At 59.0% G+C, this 20,845-nt stretch overlaps 1 protein-coding gene across 14 annotated transcripts in view; it reads right to left on the bottom strand.

Annotated features, from left to right (window-relative positions):
- Positions 1-20,845, bottom strand: part of MYO18A (myosin XVIIIA) — a 101,099-nt gene that overhangs the window by 29,105 nt on the left and 51,149 nt on the right. For 9 of the 14 annotated variants that reach the window (XM_055577088.1, XM_055577087.1, XM_055577090.1 and 6 more), the window contains 20 exons: positions 20,529-20,606; positions 19,274-19,309; positions 17,041-17,128; positions 16,743-16,849; positions 16,443-16,619; positions 15,887-16,100; positions 15,303-15,445; positions 14,646-14,746; positions 13,876-13,939; positions 13,506-13,650; positions 10,833-11,009; positions 10,563-10,653; positions 10,150-10,342; positions 9,221-9,307; positions 7,047-7,188; positions 6,713-6,872; positions 6,270-6,456; positions 5,676-5,922; positions 3,565-3,674; positions 74-139 (listed from right to left, as the gene is read on the bottom strand). In XM_055577088.1, coding sequence (XP_055433063.1) covers positions 74-139; positions 3,565-3,674; positions 5,676-5,922; positions 6,270-6,456; positions 6,713-6,872; positions 7,047-7,188; positions 9,221-9,307; positions 10,150-10,342; positions 10,563-10,653; positions 10,833-11,009; positions 13,506-13,650; positions 13,876-13,939; positions 14,646-14,746; positions 15,303-15,445; positions 15,887-16,100; positions 16,443-16,619; positions 16,743-16,849; positions 17,041-17,128; positions 19,274-19,309; positions 20,529-20,606 — 2,613 coding nt within the window. The remainder of the gene's footprint in view (positions 1-73; positions 140-3,564; positions 3,675-5,675; positions 5,923-6,269; positions 6,457-6,712; positions 6,873-7,046; positions 7,189-9,220; positions 9,308-10,149; positions 10,343-10,562; positions 10,654-10,832; positions 11,010-13,505; positions 13,651-13,875; positions 13,940-14,645; positions 14,747-15,302; positions 15,446-15,886; positions 16,101-16,442; positions 16,620-16,742; positions 16,850-17,040; positions 17,129-19,273; positions 19,310-20,528; positions 20,607-20,845) is intronic. The other 5 variants (XM_055577095.1, XM_055577096.1, XM_055577083.1 and 2 more) reach the window with 1 other exon arrangement.

Genomic DNA, 20,845 nt, shown 5'->3' with positions numbered 1-20,845 from the left:
AGGGGAGGATCAACCATCCAGACAAGGGTGACCAGAGTGTGGGCCCGGCTGCCTTCCTGCAGGGTCAACTCACCCGGCTCAGGCCCATGCAGCAGCTGCTCTTCTCCAGGTCCAAGGACTCTAGCAGCTCCTCCACCGCCTGCAAGGAGACGCCTCTGTCAGGAAGCCCCCAGGAGACTCCCCGCCTCCACGCGGGGCTTCACCCAGTCACTCAGCCCTTCTCTTCCTCCGTTCAGTCCACAATGTAGTCAACAAGCACTTTCAGTGGCTTCTGCAGCACCAGGCTCTGTGTTGGATTCTGGGGATATAAAGATGACTGCAAGAGGAACAAAGCTATCTCGTGGGGGAGCCAGACACGAAAACTGGTGAAATGCACAGAGAAGGAGGCATCTAAGCCAGAGAAGGGGGCCGTGGAAGGCACCCGGAGGAGGTGTTGCTTGCGCTGTCTTTAGCTACAAGTAAGGATTAGCCAGACAAAGTAGGGGCGAGGGCATTTCAGGCAGAGGGACAAGCAGGCGCGAAGGCCTGGAAGCATAAGACAATGGGAAGCACTGAGGAAACTCCAGGTGGTTCAGAATAACTGGAGAGGGGTGGGCAGCAGTTAAGGAGCAGGTGGAGAGGTGGGCAGGGGCTAAAGGATGTAAGCCTGTGCGTTCTGAGCCCCTGAAGGTTCTCTCCCTGGGAGGGGCGTGGTCAGGTTTGCTCTTTACAGAAATCCCACCGGCCCATGAGTGGAGGATGCATGGACCCCTTAGGCAGGAATCCATAGGAGAGAAGACTAGAGCCTGACCCAAAGGGAGAAGAGGAGAGGGAGATGCAAGAGACGTTAAGAAGATGGAGCTTAGAGACCTCCCTGGTGGTCCAGTGGTTAAGACGCCACACTTCCAATGCAGGATTCAATCCTGGGTCTAGGAACTAAGATCTCACATGCCATAGGGCATGGCAAAAAGGAAAAAAAAAAAGACGGAGCCTTGCTCAATGTGGGGGAGAGGCAGATGAGAGAGAGGAAGCTAGGGACACATGGAGGTTTTTGACTCGCATAGTAAATAATTAATTCAATTCTCCATCTCTAGGGGCCTCCCTGGTGGCTCAGTGGTAAAGAATCTGCCTGCAATGCAGGAGACCCCTGGGTTGATCGATTGAACCAACCCCTGGTTGGTTCGATCCCTGGGTTGAGAAGATCCCCTGGAGAAGGGAATGCCAACCCACTTGCCTGGAGAATTCTAGAGACAGAGGAGCCTGGCGGGCTACAGCCCATGGGGTCGCAGAGAGTCAGACACAATTTTGCGACGGAGCACAAGCACAGGATCAGTTTGGTTTGAGCATGCTGAGTTTGGGGTGCTGTAAGGCATCCAGGTAGAAGAGTCAGAAAGCAGCTAGACAGAAATGCATGTCTGGAACGGGAGAGAAGCCTGGGCTAGAGGTATTGATCTGGGAGTCATCAATATATATGCGGTAATTGAAGTGACGGGTGTGAATGAGGTTGCCTAGGAAGAGGGTGTTGTATAGAAAACAGATACGGTCAAGGACAGAGTCTTAAAGAAGAGAGGGACCTTTACTTCACGGGCACGTGGATGAAGGAAAGCTCAGAGGGACCGAGAAAGAGAGAAGAGGGACACAAGGGCAAAACCAGGAGCGGCAGAGAAGAAACTGAGCAGAAAATGCTTCAAAAAGAACAGGGCTGTCGATGGTCACATGTTGGCAAGAAGTGCTGAAAAGTGCCCGTGAGCTCTGGCAACACGGAGGGCTTGGGAGGACAAGCCAGTCCCAGGTGTCCTCGGGCTGGGAACTGGGCCACTGGGGGTGGCGGGCAGAAGGATGAACGGCAGGAGGGAAGTAAATGTTGATGGCCCAGGGCACCAGGGAGGGTTGATGGAAGTTCCCTTCTGAACGTAACATCTGTGGATTACTTCTCAACTGAGAGAAAAGAGCCGGCGGAGAAGGAGAGGCTGAAGGGACAGGAGACAGAGAAGACTTTGTGCTGATGGAGCAGCTCTCCAGAGAGACCAGAGGGAATGGGTTCTGAAGCACAGGACGAAGGGACTGGATGAGAGGTGCTCCTCCCGCACCCAGACAGGAGGGCGGGGGAGGAGGGGACACCTGGAGAGGAGAGTGCAGGGGCCAGGGGAGGTTGGAACCCCGATTGTTATTAGGGTTCGGAGGCAAGGTCAAGTGCTGGGAAGATGCAGCAGGGGAGGATTTGAGGGGAAAGATGGAGAATGGGATAGCAGAGGAGCTCGAAACAGAAGCCAGGTAAGGATGGAGCACGGGGAAAACTGGAGATCACGGACCTATAGGAATTTCAGTCCCCACGGTTGCGTCATTTTCTCCCACAGCCGTTTGGGAGCTCCAATCCAAGGAGGGCTTAACGCCCAAAGGTGGCCCTTCAGGGAGGGGGTTGGGCAGGGCAGGTGCTATGGGAGACTGAGAAGCTGAGGGTGATGAAAACCAACTGGACCACAGCATCCAGACGGAGAGGAAGAGGAAGGGAAGTCAGAAAGGAATGGACAGAGCAGAGAAAATGGAGTGGGGTCCAGAAATGAGAAGTCTCAATGGAGTCACAGAGCGGGTGTCCTGAGAGGAAGAGAGGGGATGAGCTGCACACACAGGAGGCTGTGGTCAGAGATTTCAGAAGTGGAGCACTTCCAGAGATGATGAAGTGCTGGGTATATCCTGGGCGGAGTTGGGAATGGAGGTCAAGGGTCAGAGACAAGGGGGCGTGACGGGTCATCGACATCCACGCCGAGGTCACCCTGGACACTGGCAGGTCCTGGATGGACGGGTGGAGAGAGGGTCTCTGAGGCTCCATCAGTGTGGGTCTGTGACTCAGGGGGGCAGTGGGAGGTGGAGGGGGGGGGTCCTGCCCCATCTGGCATAGCAGGCTCCCTTGTAGGAAAGCCATCCTAAGGCCTGAGATGCCTTCCAAGTCAGGCTGTGCCTGACGCCAAGGCACAGCGCAGGAGGGTTCCTCTGCTCAAGGAGCCCTTTGCCTCTCCGAGGAGCTGCCTCTGGGGGTCAGAGTGACAGCCAAGAATGGCAGGGAGACATCCTTTTGTGCGGCAGGAAGTCACTGACCTGGCTGACAAGGGCCAGCCCCGGGAGCCCGAGGCTCACCCTGCCAGGGAGGTGCTGCCACGTCAACCTTTCTCCTGGGAGGGATGCCTGCCTCACCCCTGGGCAGCTTCCTGCTGGAGGGACTGGTCCCTGACGTAGAGCTCAAGGCTGAGGAGCCCAGGCGCTACCAGTGGGGCATCCAAAATGCTAGTTCTAAGCTGCCCCCTGGGAGGCTCTTGGGTGACTGTCTGGCTCAGCAGATAGCAGACACCCTCACCTTGGGCCTTGAGAGCAGGTGGCTCTTCTGTGATTTCTGCAGTCCATGGCCCAGGCTGCCTTCCCTCCACCACCAAGCCCACTGCTAAGTGCCCATCCCAGCCCTAGGCGGCCCAAACCAGCCACTTGAGCAAGGGCCAGCCCAGCTCTCTCTAGGCAAGGAAGGGCAGCTGGCTCAGACGGGTCTGAGCAGGGGAAGGAGGGCCCGGTGGGGCCGGGGGGGCCCAGACCTACCCGCCTTTCGTCCACCACGATGTAGTTGCGCCCATGTTTCTTGGTGAGGTGTGGGGCCAGGACGTCAAAGCGGCGGCGGAACTCGGAAAACACCATGTGGTCAGGGTAACCTAGGGAGAGAGGAGCCCAGGCCCATCAGCCATGTCTGCTCCCAGAGAATGAGGTCTTGAGGACTTCATAAAAATGAGGGCATCAGGGAGTAGCAGAGAGGAAAAGTACAAGTGCTTGGGGCTGGAATCCTGCCCTGGCTCCTCATATCACATGACTTTGGATGAGTCACTCAACCTCTTTGAGCCTCAGTTTCCTCATCTTTAAGTGGGGAGCCCTCCCACTTATCCCGCAGTCACAGTGCTTACAGGAGAAAACATGGAGAAACAAGCTTGGCTCACTTGTTGAATGTTCAGTAAAATGCTCCTTTCCTTTCCTCAATTCCCTGTGGCAGGTATCAGAAAGGGCACCCCTCCTGCCCCCATCCTGACCGTGGGCCCTAGTCCTGGTGACCAAAAAGCCTTGTAGATTCCCTTTCCCTAAAGAGTGTCACCTCTAACAGAGATCCTCTACCACCTGGGCTTGAGGCTGGAGCAAGGTCACCATGGAGGCCAGTGAGAGGTTACCCCAAGTCACCTCGAGAACACCAGAGCCCATAGCAGAGGACCAAGAGACCTACTCCTACAGAATCTCAAACCAAAAAAGAAGCCTTAGAGCCAGAAAGGCCTCATTCTCCAGACGTGGAAACTGAGGCCTTCGAGGTGGAGGGACAGGCTTGCTCAAGCTCCCAAGGAGCAGCTGAGGGCAGCCCTGGATTCCAAACCGGGGCTCTCAGCAACCCGTCGGGGGATCGCTCTGCCACGGCAGCCAGAGCTGCTCTGGGAAACCCTCCAACTGGGAGAAGGGCTGATGCATGTGCCTGATAATTGAAACAGGAGGCGGGGGCCGCCGAGGGGCCAAGACAAAGTGAGCTATTGATTGTATCTGAATTGCAATTAAATTGATGGGCCGGGATAGCAGGTCCGGACGCCTGGCATCTTAATTAATCATCAGTGCTATCGATGGGGGCTGGGAGCTGGGGGAGGGGAGGGGGGCCTGCCTCCGCTGGCTGCATCGACCTGCTTGTTTGAGTAAAGCACATTGATTTTGGTTCAGAGCGGTAACAACCTGGTTTTGAAATAATAAACACCAACTCCATATCAAGACGTGGGGACAGATCGATGACTTATTTTCAGCAGGGCAGGGAGCCCGTTTCCTGGCTCTGGCTGCTAAGGAAAAGTGACGGTGCCCCTGGGGGTGCCTCATGGGGACCTGGTTGTTGGTGGGTGGGAGCCTGCCTGCTCGTCCAGCTAAGGGAGATGAGGGCAGAAACCTGGCAACTCATAACATCTCAGGCAAACGAAACGCTATGGGGAAGCTGGTCTGCTTAGGTCAGATCTACTCTGCCACTCATGAGCTGTGTGACTTTGGGGAAGCTACTTACCCTCTCTGAGCCTCAGCCACCTCATCTGGGGATGGTACTAGTACCTACATCTCATAAGTCTGTTGTGAGGATTAAATGAGTTAATCTGTGTGGTAGCTTTAGAACAGCATCTGGTATACTATAAAAGCGCTAAGGATGTTAACCTCTATTATCATCATCCTCTCTGGCCCCCTCTTCTAGATTGGTCCATAGAAAGGGTCTATCTGACCTTTGTTGGAAATTTCAAGTTCTTCAGAAGGAGTTAGCACCTCATTTCTCACTGGGGGGCCAGCCCCTTCTTACAGGCAGCTGCTCCAGTAGGGCACTGGGTCAGCTGTGGGCAGAGCTGACCTGCCCAGACCAGGGGAGGGGAAGGAGAGAGCTGTGGGGACAGGGCATGTGGGGTGCGTTGGGGCCGGGATGAAGAGGGCTGGACTGTAGAAGAGAAGGAAGATCAGCAGGATGGAGAGAAAGAGCAAAAGGAACAGACCCAGCTGGAGAGATGCAAGGAGAGACCCCAGGGGAGGCAGTGACAAAGAAGAGCGAGGTCCAGGGCTGGTGGGAGACGGGAGGGGAGCAGCTCCCCTCCAGACCCCGGGGTGGGAGAACCTGTTAGAGCGGTGGGGAGGGTCGGGGGCGGCTCTGGGATGAAGGGCCCCACCTTGGCGGTACATGCGCATGGCGTCGAGCAGGCGGGAGCCCCGGAGCTGGGCCCGCAGCAGTGGCACGTCCAGCGGCAGGAGGCCGCCGGCCTCGCAGTGCTCTCCTGGGGGCAGGTCCAGCTCGCTGCTGCTGCTAACTCTGCGGGAGGCAGCGGAGCGGGGCTCCCCGGCCCAGCCCTCCGCCACCGGCAGGAAGCAGTGGACGAAATGCAGTTTGGACTTCTTCACGGTGTCAATGAGGGCGTCCTGCCGAAGCGGAAGGATCGGCCCTCAGTGAGCGCTGACAGCCCGAGCCAGGAGACGGGGACCGGGGCACCAGCATCTCCACTCTGGGCAGGATGGCAGGTGGCCCCCCTCCCCTCCCCCGGCCAGGACACTGCTGAGCCTGGCCAATCCTGCCCCTACCAGGCCCCGGAGACCACTCACAGGCGGCTACATTGAGGAAGGACCGTGCCCCCCACCCCACCCCCACAGGCCGCGACTGAAGCCAGTGGGGTGCTGAGCGGGCGCGGGTGACCTCAGTGAGCCCAGGAAGCCCCTGGCCACCTGCCAGCGTTCCGGAAGTGCCCCGGCGCCCCCGCGGGCACACTCACCACCTGCAGCTTAATCTGGATGCACAGGGACTTTTTCTTGACCGCCGCCATCCCCGTGGTGAAGGTCTTCCGCATGCTGGTGGCCCGGCGCAGCGCCAGCTGCGAGCCGCCCTCCAGGCCTGCGATGGAGCCTGAGAGCACCGTGGCGCCGCCCGCCCGGCCCAGAAACAGGTTGCTGATAATTTTTCTGCCGGGGAAGGGGAGGCCAGGGAGGGGAAAGGTCTCATTCATGGAGCCTGTAGAGGCCGGCTGCCCCTTCGCACAGCTCTTAGGACGCCCCACCACCCCCACATGACCGTGTGGGGTCCAGGTTATCTGGGTGTGTGTGGGGAACCCTGGTGGGGGAGACCCTCCCCTCCCTCACCCGACAGAGACACTGCAGAGGAAACCCTCAAACAGCAAGAAGAGAAAACTGGGGCGGGTAGAGCGAGCGGCGCTCTTACTTCTGGGAGTCCTGTAGGAGCCGGGGTGCGTTCTGGGCGGCTGGGTTCTGCTTGGTGTAGCTCAGCCAGCCGGCCGTATTGTATTCCACCCAGTTGGTGCCGTGGCTGTGGCCCAGGAGGAAATGGTGCGATTTGCTGCTGCGCAGGAGGGGGCTTTGGCCTGGTTTGGGGGTGGGGAGGAAGCAAGGTTCAGATCATCAGTGCCCAGGCCCCCCCCACCCCAAAGCCCATGGACTCAGTGAGCCCCACCCCAGGCAAGGCCAGTTGGACCCATATATACATAACCAGGTTCTCAGAAGAGTGAAGCGGGGAGCTGCCCTCCAGGGGTACCCACCTTTTTTGTCACCTTCCTGCGGGCCATAGTAGGAAAAGAGACGCTCCAGGAGGGTGTCCTCCGTGGCCCCTGGCACCAGAGCCTCCTCTTCCAGCAACCACAGCAGGCCCCTCGCCTCGTCTGTGCGGGCCAGCGAGCGGACCTGTGGAGATGGAAAGAAATCCCTCAGGGTCACATGGAGCTGTGGTGGGGGGGGACGGGGGTGGCGGCCAGGACCACTGGTTCCTAACCACACACTCTAAACATGCTACACAGATACACACACACACATTCCAGCTCCTGCCACTCATGGCTGCCATCCTGTGGAGCAGGTGGGCAGCGAGCAGAAAGAGGGGCCAGAGAGAGAAGCCCACAGCACGACATGATTCCTAGGACCTGTGTCCAAAGTCCCGAAAGACTGAAGGCTTCTTATGAACGCCAGGCCCACGTCCAGAGGTTCTCCTCCACCTTCAGCCCCTGGGAGGTCAGGGGGGCTTGAGCGAGCCCCATGTTGCCTGCACTCTCTGGGTATCACCTTCCAGGCACATTTAAAGAGCAGGTCTGTACAAAGGTTGGCCCAAAGAAGGCCGTCAGTAAGAGGTAAGAGACGGCTGTGGGGTGACCCCTGGTCCCCCCAGGAGGGAGAACGCAGAGAGGGCCTGGAGCTCTGTGGGTGGGGTCACTGCAAGGTCATAAACTTGAGTGCCGAAAGCCTAAGACGGTTGACTTAACGCATGTTGCAGCTAAAACGGGCAGAGCTGGGATGACCTGGGACAGGTGTCTGCATCTACCAGCCCGCACTCAGCAGCAGCCACCTGCCATCCTGGAAGAACCTGGGCCTGAGAGTGTTGGTAAATTCCCCAGTTTTTCAAGAGAATGTGGAAATACTGAATTCTGTTTCTAATTCCCCATACAGACCAAATAACTAGGTGTGAGGGTGCCTTTTCTATGCAGTTCCCAGGTCTTCCTTGGGCAGGAAGGACTCTGGCTGGCCTCTAGGGACTGGGGACAAGAGAAGAAAGAGAAGTGCCCTCTTTGACCCCAGCTGCCCAAGGGGGTCTGTGCGGACTAGGAGGAAGCAGAAGGTGGCTACGGACCGGTGGGCAACAGAGTAGCTGGAGCTGCGTGGCAGGAATGAGCAGGCAATCCACTGGAGGAGCAAGTGGCGGGCGAGGTGCCCAGGGGCTCCTTTGCCCGGAGGTGCAGCTGCTGATGCCAAGGCCCATCAGGCGAGGGAGGTCAGAGGAAGGAAGAGACAGCCAAGCGCTATCCAAACACACCACCTGACCCACTGCTACACGTAAGTCCCCTGGGCCAACTGGCCCACCTCCTGGGAAGGGCAAAGACTCTCGAGGGAGGCCTTGGTGGGGGCCCAGGTATCAGGAAGAAAAGCCAACTTCCCCTGGGAGGTGGGGGGACTTGGGCACATTAAGCACTTGTCCCAGAGGGATGGATACTCATTCTCTCAGGGCACCACCCGTGGGCCAGAGCCTTCCCACAGAGAGAGGGGGAAAGGAGGTGGGATCCAATCAGAGGAGGGAGATCAGCAACCTGGCAAAATTGCCGGTTCTTCAATCAAGCACCTTATGAAGCTTCCCTAACTGAAGACTGCCGAACTCCAAGTGCCCATCAGGCCAGCCAGTCCCCCAGGCAGCAAGGTGCCCAAGACGCTTGTCCAGCGGGTGACAAGGCCCATCCCCAGAATGAGGGGCGAGGGCTCACACCCACACAGCCCCTTGGTTTTATATCTGCGTACTGTATCCATATTCGGCCAGAATGCCACCTCCTTGCCCTGCTTGTTCCTGTACTCGGGGACAAGGGGAGGGGATGACTGTGTCCTCTGGGTCTAGCCAGGCCCTCACCTGCGAGGAAGTGGTACGAGGGCTCCTGGCAGACACACTTGAAGCACAGCTGGGACAGGGCCTGAGCTCAGACACCCAGGGGCAAAGCTCCCTATGGCACCAGGGCCGAAGGTCACAGTGTCCCCTCCCTGGCCAGACCGGCTGACAGCTGAGGGCAGGGCACACAACTGAAAAGTGCCTGGTATCTGGGCCTGACTGCTGCACGCCTCCCACCCCCCCCACAGTGCCCCCTCCGACTGGCAGGCAGTAGCTCATAAGGGGAGGGGCTCTACCGAGGGAGAAGAACGGGAAGGGAGATAAAAGGCCAGCCCAGGCCCTCCCTGGAATTCCTACCAGGGACTGATGGGAGGCCTGGTCCACGGCGGCCACAGAGTCATCCGTGGCTGGCTCCAAGTCGTCAAATGCCAGCTCGATGTTCTCCTAGGAAGGAAGGTGGGGTGACAGTGAGCATGGGGCCATGTGTGGCCCTATGAGCAGGCCAGGCAGGGGACACTGGGGTCAGCAAGTCCAACGTCCCATCAGAGCATGAGGGACACTCCAGCAGCCCAACTGATGGACGCTCACCACCTCTCGAGGCCCCGCACTGTGTCTCTGGACAGTTAACCTTCTCCTCACCTCCTTCACAGTGAGACAAAGTCTCGTACACATTCCTGTTACTCACACCCGCTGATCTGGCCACCTGGAGTTAGCCCATTCTCAATTTCACATACTCATCCTTGAAACACTTGAAGAACAATGGTCATTTTCCTCCTGAATCTTCTCTCATCCAAGATAAATATCACCCCCCAACACCTCCCAGCTCATTTAACTCAGCTCCACTTGAAGTAGGATTCTCAGATCCCATCTGGGATACCCTTTTATGGAGGTGGAGGGGTGCTTAATAATTAAGTCATCACCCTAACACATCAGGAGACAGGGAAGGCCAGGCCAGACACGCGTGGAGGCAGGAACTGCCCGGAGATGGTTCATGGGGCCAAGGCAGGTGGCCTTGAAGGTGGGCAAAGAGGGGCCCCCAGGGAGGGGCCCTGCAAGCATCTTTGGCTTTTTGGAAAGCAAACTCCACAAAAGAAAGGATGCGCCCTTGGCAGGAAATGCCTCCTGCTCCAGACAGCACAGGGAACAGAAACGTCAGAGAGTAAAGAGCTGGGCAGGGAGCAGCTGGCAGGGAATCCGCTGCATCCACAGATGCCCCCCGACTCCCGAGTGTGCCAGGGCCAGGCGAGCCTGGGGGGCTAGGCGGCAGGGGCAAGGTTAAGCACTACCTCCTTGTATCTTTCCAACTCCTGAACGAAGGTCCGCTCGTGGAAGAGCCTCTGCAGCCGGTCCTGGGCATAGTTGTGGCACAGCTCCTCAAAGGAGGCCCCGCGGGCCGACCCACCCTGCTCAGGGTTCTGGAAGCCTGGGGTGTCCACGATCATCACAGAGCAGAGCGAGTGCTGGCTGGACTTGAGGGCCCTGCCCGGGGAGAGCCGGGTCAGAGCCCCCCAGGGTGGTGCCCGGTGGCCAGGCAGCCCACCCTGTCCTAAGCCTGAACCCCATCCCCGCCCAGGAGCCCAGGGCCTGAGGGGAGAACTCAGCTGCTGGTGGAGGCTGGCTCTGCCTCAGCGACCCCACAGGCAAAAGGCATCAACCCTACTTCTGTCAGGCCAGGAAGCCGAGAGTGCCTGGCACCCACCTGTTCACCAGGGAGACGAGAAGCGTGAAGAGCTCGCTGTAGAGGCCGGATGCCATGCCCTCCAAGCATTCCAGTGCACTCAGTTTGGGGCCTGTGAGCAAGAGGGTCAGCTCTATCTCCTGCTCCCTGGGACTCCATACCTGGGCATGCTCCCTACCCACCCCCACCCAGGCCCAGGCAGCACGGAGCATCTGTTCGCCCCACAGTCTGCCCACCCGGAGATGGCAGTGCATCCTGGAAGCGGCCTCCGACCACACGGGACTTGAGTACCTGTGCCGTCGCCCAGGCTGCTCTCCTCCGGGCCCTGGCGGAAGGACGTGGAGCGCTGCAGGGTGCCACCCTGGTGGTGGTGCTTGAAGATGGCTGAGGAGAGCTCTTCCAGGCTGCAGCCCAGCAGGTACGCAGCCTTCTGGGCCCACTCGTGGCGAGCAAACTGCCTGCGCCCAGCTATGAAGTAGAAAAAAGAATCTAGCATCTTGGGTCTCCTTCCTCAGGCTGCTTGATGACCACTGTACCCTTCGGCTCCCTCGCGCCCGCAGCAATAGGGAACAGGTAACCTCCAGAAGGAAAAAACTGAGCCCTGATGATATCAGCAAGGGCTTCAGGCATAACAGGGACAACCAGCAGCTGCCAGTGCTGCCTGTGTCTCTTAGGGGTGGCGTTTCCGACTCTTTGTGACCCCATGGACTCCCTCCCCTCCAGGCTCCTCTGCCCGTAGAAGTCTCCAGGCAAGAAAACTGGAGTGGGTTGCCATTTCCTTCTCCAGGGGGATTTTCCCCACCTAGGGATTGAACCCCAGCCTCCTGCATTGCAGGCAGATTCTTTACTGTCTGAGCCGCCAGCGAAGCCCCTTGGACAGAATGAGCAGATCCAAAAAGAGGAGGTAACTCCACGCTGCGGCCACCAGAGGGCTCCCCAACAGCTGGGAAAGCCCCTTTAGAGGGCTTGGCTCCAGGTGCCAGCAGTGGGGAAGGACAGAGGACAAGCCGGCCCACCTGTGAAAAGCACAAGACCAGCCTGTGCCTGGTGGGGGCGGTGGGGGGGGGGGGACGGGGGACGTGTATCATTAGAGTACTGGCGCCCCCTCCCCCCCACCTTCCATGGACACACTAGGACCCTTCCCCTTTGCCCCAGGCATCCACCAGGGGAGATCTCAAATGTCCACTGTGGCCCAACAGTGGGGAGGCCAGAAAGAGCTGCAGGGGACTGGGACGACTCGCCTCAGCCAACACGCATCTAATCGCGGCAATTAGGGAACGCTAACAAGAAACAAGGTTTTACCTTCGGCAGCTTCTGTAAGGCAAAGGACCAGCATGCAGCATGCAAAGAAAAACAGCGTGTTAGCAAACAGTCATCAGCTGAGCCTGCCAGGCCCAGGGTAGGGCCTGTAGGGGGTGGGGGTTTGTGAAGAAGAGCCAGACAGAGAACACAACCCCCATTCAGAAACTCAGAAACACAAACACACACACACACACACATGTGCACACATTCACAGCCTCATAGTATTTGTATGGATATAATCACACCGACACACACAGAAAGAGACCCAAAAATACTTTCTACCACACACACACACACACACACCCCTCTAGCAAATCCTGGAAGCAAGGTCCATGTGCTGACTCACTCAGAGCTCTCCACATGCAGTCAGCACTGAGTAGGGCTACAGGAAACCTGGGCTGTCACCTCCTCAGAGGGAAAGAACGTCCTCAACACACAACCATACGCCTATCCACCCGCCCATCCACAAGTGTGGAGCAGCTTTAACTCTGAGCCCGCTTCCTCTTTGGCAGGGATGCCACCTGCTGGGATCATAAGGTACCTACCTTATGATGCCTGCTCTTTCCTGCTCCCACCCCGCCTCCCACCCACCAGCGCTTCCTCACTCCTGCTGACAGCCTGGGGCCCTTCATATCCCAAAGGAAGATGAAGCCAGCGCCCCAGGTGCCGTTCAGAAGCAGCAGCCCTTTCTCTACACTGGGGGAGAAACAGGCGAAGAGGCGCTCAGAGCGCCGGCCCATCCATTTCAACTCGGAGGAAGGCAGACCAAGCCACACCAAGCTCCCAGCCATTCGTGAGACCCCAAGCACTAATGCTGAAGCTGCAGCCCATTCGATACCACGGCGCCTGCTGCCCCCTAGTGGCCGCCACCCTGACATGCAAGAGGAAGAGGCCCTTAAGAACAGCACCTGCTGCCCCCTAGTGGTCTCCACCCTGACATGCAAGAGGAAGAGGCACTTAAATACCAAACCAGTGAAGATTAGGGAAGATTGAGGGGAAACTGGCCTTGGGAAGCCCCAGGAAGCAACACACCCTTCCCCACCTATGCCCCACGGAAGGCATCCTGAGAGGTTCCAGGATCTGTACTCAAAACATGTAGAAGCAGCTATTCCTGGGCCTCTGAGAAGCCCCGCTGCCCACAGGCACCCTTTCCACCCTCAAACCTGGAGCTTCTCCCAGGCCAGTGCCCTCTGCTCTGATAGAAAAAGCCCAGCCCCCAGAGAGAGCCCAGGGCAAGCACCAAGACAGGGCACAGTGGCCCCTACACCCCTGGTCGGGGTCAAGGTCAGTTACCCGCTTGCTCCTCAGGGGCCTCTGTTAGGAAGGGAACAGAAGGAGAGTTATTCTGGGGGAGGCGGGCTACTCTGAGTTCGTGCCCTAGTCTTTCCCCCCAGCCTCCAAGCCCCCAAGCCCCCTGCTGTTCACAGCACTTCCGGCCACTGTCACCTCAGGCCAGGCCTCTGGCCATCACTGGCAGAGACGCTCCTCTGGGTGTTTAGAGGCTTCTGCTCTGATGAGGGGGACTGGGAAAAGGGACAAGCCAGAGAGAGGTGTCTGATAATAGGCAAGTACATGCAGGGTGAAGACGAACTGGGGCCGGGCCAGGCGCCCACCAGCTTTCCCAGGTGACCAGCCAGCCTGCTGGGCTCCACGGTGGGTTACCTTTGGTGGCGCCTGCAGCCCCCAGGTGGTAGATGGCAGCCAGGATGAGCCAGCAGGCTTTCTGTTCGTCCGGGGAGACGCCCAGCACCTTCATGGCCGTCTGGAGCTTACTGAACTGCTGAGCTGCCTTCTGCTTCTCCTCAGGCTGCAGGGTCAGATGGGCACACGGGCAGCGGATCTCAGACGGGGTGTCCCTTCAGCCATCCCCATGCTGCCAGGCCCTCAGGGCAGCCCAGGCTGGGGTACTGCCACCCACCTGGAGCCAGGTTCCTGCTATTCCCCTGGGGCACTCCAGGCCACCCAAAGCTTCTCCTACTCTGAGGCCCCGGGCTGCCAACCTCCCCGCCACACACACACACAGGACCCTCACCTTGGCCAGCGGCACAATCCCAAAAACATTGTTCTCTGCCAAGTGGTTCAAGTGGAGCTCTGTCCTAGGGGTACACACGAGGCGTTAGCGCAGGGCTGGGTCCCCACACCGAGTCCATCTCTCCACCAGGGTGGAGGCAGAGACTCTGCCTCCAGACTCAGTTCTGTCTCTCCACCATGCCCTTCCATCAGGCACCTTTCCTAACTGGCCCGGATGCGAGGCTAGCACCCTGAGCTGCTTGCTCAGCCTTATCATTTATCCTTTTTTCAGTGAACACAGACAGCAAGCCCAAGGTCTAAAGGGAAGAGCCTGGCAGAGGAGCCAACATCGAGGCAAGGGGGCCAGCGTGGAGGGCAATGGAAAAAAGGCTCAGTCTCTGGCCCGTATGTGGGCTCCAACACCAGCTTAGCCCCACACTAGCCATGGGACTGCAGGCAAGTCCCTGACCACCTGCACCTCAGGGTGCTTTCCTCTCCAGATCTGGTGTCACAGGGAGCAGAGATCCTAGCCAGGCCCTGGGAATGCTGAAGGGTCAATAGTGCCCCTCACCTATAGCCAGGCCCCCGAGGTCCAAGGCCAGGGAGCTCCTGCCGGGCAAGGCCTATGGCTCATTCAGCTCATCACCTCCAGGGCCTAGCTCATAGCCTAACACATAGCGGCCATGAAATAAACAACCGGCATGGGATGCAATCAGGTGGCAAAGCCCAGGAGCTGTGTGGGAGCTGGGTGGGAGCCTAGAGCATCCTCCCAGTGCCCTCTGTCCCACTCACCTAAGGGTGCCATCCCCACAGGCCAGCAGGTAGTAGAAGACATTGAACGTGGCCTCACCGGCTGGACGTCGGGCCACACGCAGCTTTTCCAGAAGCATGGTCTGCAGCACAGCACAGAGAGTGTGTGGGCCGGAGGGCAGGCCTAGGTCAGGCTTCCCCAACCAGGCCCGTGGCAATGAGCAGCTGCATCTTATTCTCCAGGAGCTCAACCAGAGGCCAGATCACCTCATAGGCAAGCGTGGGGGCAGACCCCAGAGCTGGGGAAGATCGCAGGCCCTGCCACCCAACCCAGCCTCCAGGGGAACCAGGCACTCAGGGTGAGCTATTTCACAAGCATGGAAGGGAACCAGCCTCAGAGAGGGGGCCTTACTTTACTGACAGGCCAGTCTTGCATGGGTCAATCAGGCTGAGAGAAGGCCCTGAGCAACTAAGGTGTGGGCCACCCCAGGGTAGGCAGGAAGCCAAGCCATGCCCCACCCAGGGCAGGAAGCATGGCGGGTGGGCAGAATGTGGAGGCTCTGGGCAAAGCAGGACAGCCCTGCTGGGGCTGGGGTCCATTTCGTTGGGGCAGAATCTCAGGAAAACGAGGCGAGGAGAGTCTGGTTTCTAGGCATGAAATCGGGCAGCCAGTCTCTTACTACCCTGCATGTCCCTCACCTGAATAGAGGCAGAGGCCACCTGGCCAGCCTGGTCAAAGTCCAGGGAGAGGATCTGGGAGAAGCGGGTGGCGTTGCCGTTCATGACGGTGGGGCTATTCCCAAAGGCTTCCAGGAGGGTGGACAGAGCCTGCCACTTGTCCACTGCAGAAAACAGGCCCCGGGGCTGTCAGGAAGGCCAGGAGCTGCTCGCCCCCAGCCACGGGCTCCAGAGGCCCAGGCAGAATGGGAGGCCCAGCCCGTGGCTGCTCCCCTAGTACCCAAAGGCTCAGTTACTCACACCAGAACTGCTGGGGACAGAGGGTCTTTGAGAACACAGAGAAGCCCGGGAGGAAAAGAGCTGGTATCTTGGCAGGGCCTCGAACCCCACCCTGTCTCCAGCCCCGCCCCCTCTCCAGTCCCGCCCTGCCCCACCCTGCCCCTCCCCTCCCCGCCCCTCTCCTTCCGGCCCCGCCCCTCTCCTTCCGGCCCCCGCCCCTCCCCAGCCCCACCCCTCTCCAGTCCCGCCCCTTCAGCTCCGCCCCCTCTCCAGTCCCGCCCCGCCCCCTCCAGTCCATTCTGTTTCCCTGGTTGCCTCTGCCTCACCAGAGAACACCTTGTTCCCGCTGGTGCCTGCGATGGTAGCCAAATATTGCACCAGATGCTGGCAGCTAGTGGTCTTGCCACTGCCACTGCTGCCCAGGAGGATGATGGACTGGTCCTGACGGCTCATAAGCATCGCCCTGTAGGCGGTCTGGGCTACTGCGTAGATATGGGGGGCCATGTCCTCCCGTCGACACCCTTTGAACATGTGCATCACCTTGGGTGTGAGAGGAATGGAAATAGGGGATGGGCGTTCTTAGCTGGCCCCATGTGGACAGCCTTCACCCCCAAGACCCACACCTTTCTGGGCTTTTCACTCCAGAGGAGCCAGAAGGTTTGGAGGCTAAGGTCATGCATGGAAATGCAGATACCAGTCAAGTCCTGGCCTCTGTGTGAGGTGGGGGGTGAGGCTTCTGTCCCCATCCCTTGAAATGACTCTTGTCCCCAAGGTCACTGTGAGTGTGGACAGGAGCCCCATGGTATGCCAAATGGAAGGGGCAGAGCCGGGGAAGGCAGGCGAGGTGGGGAGGTAGAGGGTGGTGGGTCTGTGGGGCCGCACCTTCTCCGAGTACACGGCCGGGGCCCCTCGGGGACTGAGGACCAGCAGGCTGGGGCCAGCATACATGTGCAGCAGGCTGGCACCATAGCGCTGGCGCAGCGTGTGCAGGACGCTAGACTCGTTGAGGTACACCAACGAGGCCAGATCCTCCAGACGGTCACAGGAGGGAGCATTGGCCTGCGGGATGGGACAGACAGGTGGGCACCGAAGAAGCAGAAGATCTGGTTGGCCGCGCCAGCAGACAGCCTGCCCAGCCCGACACGGCCCGCCTCTGGTGCCCTCCACCAGCCTCCCGCGAACCTTCTCCACGTCATCCTCATCCACGTCCAGGATGGCCCCATCGTGGTCGAGCTTCACGCGCACCTTCCCCTCGGGCAGGCTGAGCTCCTTGGATTTGAGCTGAGTGGCTGCAAAGCAGGGACAGACAGACAGACAGACATGGGCCTGGGAAGCCATGGCAGTCCTCTCTGGGGCCTTCACGGCCCTGCCTTCTCCCTGTGCACCATCCAGCCCGGGCCAGACCCAGAGGCCCAACAGCTGCCCAGTCCTGAAACCAGAGAGGCCCAGGCACCTGGCCCCTGGGCCTCCCCAGACTCACCCAGTGAGAAGCCATCCTTATGGACAAGCCACACCTTCTCTGTCTCATACCAGGCCTCCTCGGCTGCAATCTGCTCTTCTGTCTTCACCTGTCGGAGGGAGGGGAAGGACAGAGAGTCGGAGCCTGTTCTGGAAAGCAGGCAGGGACAGTGGGAAGGGAGATGCGTGACGGGAGGGGCTTCCAGATGAGCCACTGGGCAAGGGGGACGAGAGACATCAGAGATGTCAGAGAAGAAAGACAGGGACACGTGGTGGATGTGCCCAGGAGACAGCAGATCCCAGGAGAGCAAATCACCAGCCACCCTCCTGTCCCCTCCCCGCGAAGCCTGGACCATCAGTGTTCTGCGCCCCGAGCCCTCACCCTGGGCTGCAGCTGCTGTGACCTCACAGGCCCAGCTTCTCCACCATCCACCTTCACCAAGTGGGGAAAAGGCATGTCCTCAAATCTGAGAATGTCTCCCGGGGACTCAGTGCAAGCTGATGGGAAGGTTTGGATTCCTAGCCTCGTCCCTGGCCTTCCCTCCAGAGGATGCTCTCCTGGCAGGGGCTGTGTTCAGTTGCACATGCCAGCCTACTGTGCCCCTTCCACGCCTCCCTGGAATGGGCCCAGACCCATATGGACGTGCTGAGGCCACAGAAGGGCATGAAGTGGCGTGGCTGGGGACATGAAGCAGGGGCAGGGGCAGCACTGCTCTGTCAAATGCAGGAAGAAACATGCATGCCACACGAATGGGCATGGACATGGGTATAAAGGGGCGGGGAGCCCCTGGAGGCCCAGGTGGTCACCAGTCAGAAAGAAGCATTCATGGGCACTGTCAGGGTGTGGGGCTGCCAAACCTGGCACCCCCTAAGACAACCTGAGCTGGGCATAAATGGTGCCTGGGGGAGCTGGGCAAACGGGAGAGGGGCTCAGCCCCCACGGCCCATCAGGGTCCTTTTGTCTTGTGGGCGAAAGGGCAGCAGGATTCATCCAGTGGCCTCGTGGGGAGATGGTCACCCCACCCAGGGCATGAGCAGTCCTCAAACTAGCCCTACCTCCCAGCTCTCTGGGGGTCTCCAGCTCGGAGGTATAATTAGTCTCTTAGAGTCCCCCATCCTCATGAGGCCTGGGGCCAACGTACAGACACTGCTCTGTGATACTGATCCTCTGGGTGAGGGATCACAAAGGACAAGAACAAATAATAACAATAAGTATGTTCTCTATTACATTTCTTGGAGCTGAAAGAAAAAGATCTGTGTCCTACTCCCAGGATGGATTCCAGCTTCAGATCACTCCCTCTCCCTTGCTTCAGCCCTCCCGGGCTCTAGAGTCAGAAGGCTGGCTAACACAGTGGTCTCTAGACTCTGCACATCGTGGACAGGTGAAATTACCCCTCAAACAGGAGGATCACCATCATGGGGCTGCCAGTGTTTTAATAAGACATCTTTTTAAAAAGGCTAGATATTTATATTTGAAAAAAAATGGCTTTATAAAACAAAATTACTTAAAAAGAAATCATGAGACAGGTGAAACCTTTGTCTTGAATGGGCACGTTGTAAGGGTCAGATGTTTGGTGACTGATGACATCCAAGGATAAGAGCCTCTAACTCACTCAACTAAGTCCTTTAAAGCTAATCCGGAGAGGTTCCACACTGGCCAGCAGGGGGAGACAGAGGAGGCACTTTTTCAGGCTCCAGAGTTGGGGAGGGGGCAGAGGTGGTGGTGGGGCGCTGGGTAGAGATTCAGTCTTTTCAGCTTTCTCTACCCGGAGCTGGAGCCACAGGAAACTTGGGTTCTATCCCTGGGTCGGGAAGATTCCCCCAGAGGAAGGCATGGCAACCCACTCCAGTATTCTTGCCTGGAGAATCCCATGGACAGAGGAGCCTGGAGGGCTACAGTCCACAGGGTCACACAGAGTTGGACACGACTGAGCGAAGACACACACCCAGAGACTGCGGAAACAGAAACAGCCTGGAGCCGACACTCTGGCCAGGCCCTCGGGCTTCAGTGGCTGAGAACCTCGCGCCACAGAGGCCTAGATGCTCCTCCAGGGCTGGACACAGAGTGGCGGCCCCATGTCCAGCTCCTGGCATCGCCTCCCCCGGGGGGTCCCCCCAGATACCAGCTGGGAGCCAGAAGGGGAAAGAGGCCTTACACTCCAGCACGAGGCCCGAGCACAGACGCCAGCCCAGGTACAGGCCGGGGGTGGCGGGTGGTCACTGGAGGGCTCCTGAGGGGGGCAGGAGTGCCCTACCTGGCTGTGGGCAGGAGAGGCGGCCTCAGGGTCCAGCTACCAGCAGCAGGCAAAGGAGAGAGAGAGAGAGGAGAGGGGTGAAGACAAGCAGGCTGTCCGCGTGTCCCCTTCAACAAGCACCCCGGGCCAAGTAGTGGGGAAGAGGGACGCATCCCCAGGAGGTGAGGGGGCTGGCTGGGGCAGGCGCATTGCACCCAGGTAAGGAGAGGCCAGACCAGGTAAGGAGAGGCCCTGGGTGGTGAAGAAACACTCATCACCATCAGACTCCTTAGTGCAGATGCTCTTATAAGTCGTTCCCTGTGGCAGGTGGCAGCCTCCCTGCCTCTGGCCATAGTCTCTCCTGGGCCATCTAGTCCACTCTGCAACAGCCTCCTCTTCTGTGTTGCTAGGCCAGGCCACCTCACCACCCTCAGGGCCCAAGACCCTGGGAGCCTGTGGCCTGATCTCCCGGGAACTGCCCAGCCTAGCTCCCCTGTAGCCACCAGACCCCAACATGGGCTGTCCCTGGCCTCCAAACACCCACCCGAGGGTGCCACTCCCCATGCCAAGGACGGTCTTTCAGGGCTGTCACCTCTGCGTAGCTCATCAGACAAGACCACCAGCAGCTCTATGTCTAGGATCCCTTCTTCAAAGTCCCATAGCACCCCGCCCCACTCCGCCCCATGGCACCCCCGCCCCACTCCCACCCCACAGCACGCAGAGGCTGCATCTATCCAGGTGCACCTGCCAGCTGCCCAAGGCCAACAGATTGTGGCCACAGCCTGTGGCCAGCCTTCACCTCCCCATCTCGGTCTGGTTACTCCAAGGCCTTTTTAGAAACGAAGGGGAGGCCGCCCGGCCTTGGACCTTGACTGTGAGAAACGGGCAAGGAGTTCAGAGCCCCACTTGGGTCTGGAGAATCAGGGCTTGATCAAAAAAGGAGAGTGACTGCTCCCTGCCTCACACCCACTAGGTCTTGGCACTGAGACAGGCCCTCCGGGGCAAGAAACTGGGGCCAGAGGAGCTTGGCTGGATCTCCAGCCAAGAGGGGCCCCTCCCATGGGTTCCCTGGAGGAACAGGCCTCACTGTGCTCAGACCCCCTGCCCTGCCCTTCTCTCATTTCTTCACGTGGGAAGCCCACATGAAGGCCTCCAGGCCACCAGGGAGCCCGCCTTCCATGGTCGGTGCTCCTGCACACACGGACACACACAGCCTGGCCGGCAGTCCGGGCTAAGAGACAAGGGACTGGGAACCACGGGTGAGAGGCGGCATTACTGGAGCTGTGAAGATCCTCTCGAGCCGCCGGTGGGCCTCCTCTGCGGGGGTCAGCCAGACCTCAGGGGCAGCTCCAGCCTAAAGGTCAAACCACCATTAGTCCTGGCCCCGGGGAACGTTAGGGGCACAGCACACCAAGCTTCTAGCTCAGGAAGCCACTGGGACCCCCATGGGTAAGTGGAATATGGTCAGTGAGGCAAGCAAGGCACCACTTTAAGCTTTTAAGCTATCAAATGAGAATAAAAGGGCTTCCCCGCTGTCTCAGAGGTAAAGAATCTGCCTGCAATGCAGGAGTCGTAGGAGACAGAGGTTCAATC

This window comes from Bubalus kerabau, chromosome 4 (genome assembly GCF_029407905.1).
Source record: "Bubalus kerabau isolate K-KA32 ecotype Philippines breed swamp buffalo chromosome 4, PCC_UOA_SB_1v2, whole genome shotgun sequence".
In the NCBI taxonomy this organism is placed as follows: Eukaryota; Metazoa; Chordata; class Mammalia; order Artiodactyla; family Bovidae; genus Bubalus; species Bubalus kerabau.
The sequence above is the reverse complement of the archived record's forward strand: the minus strand, read 5'-3'. Positions and strand labels throughout refer to the sequence as shown.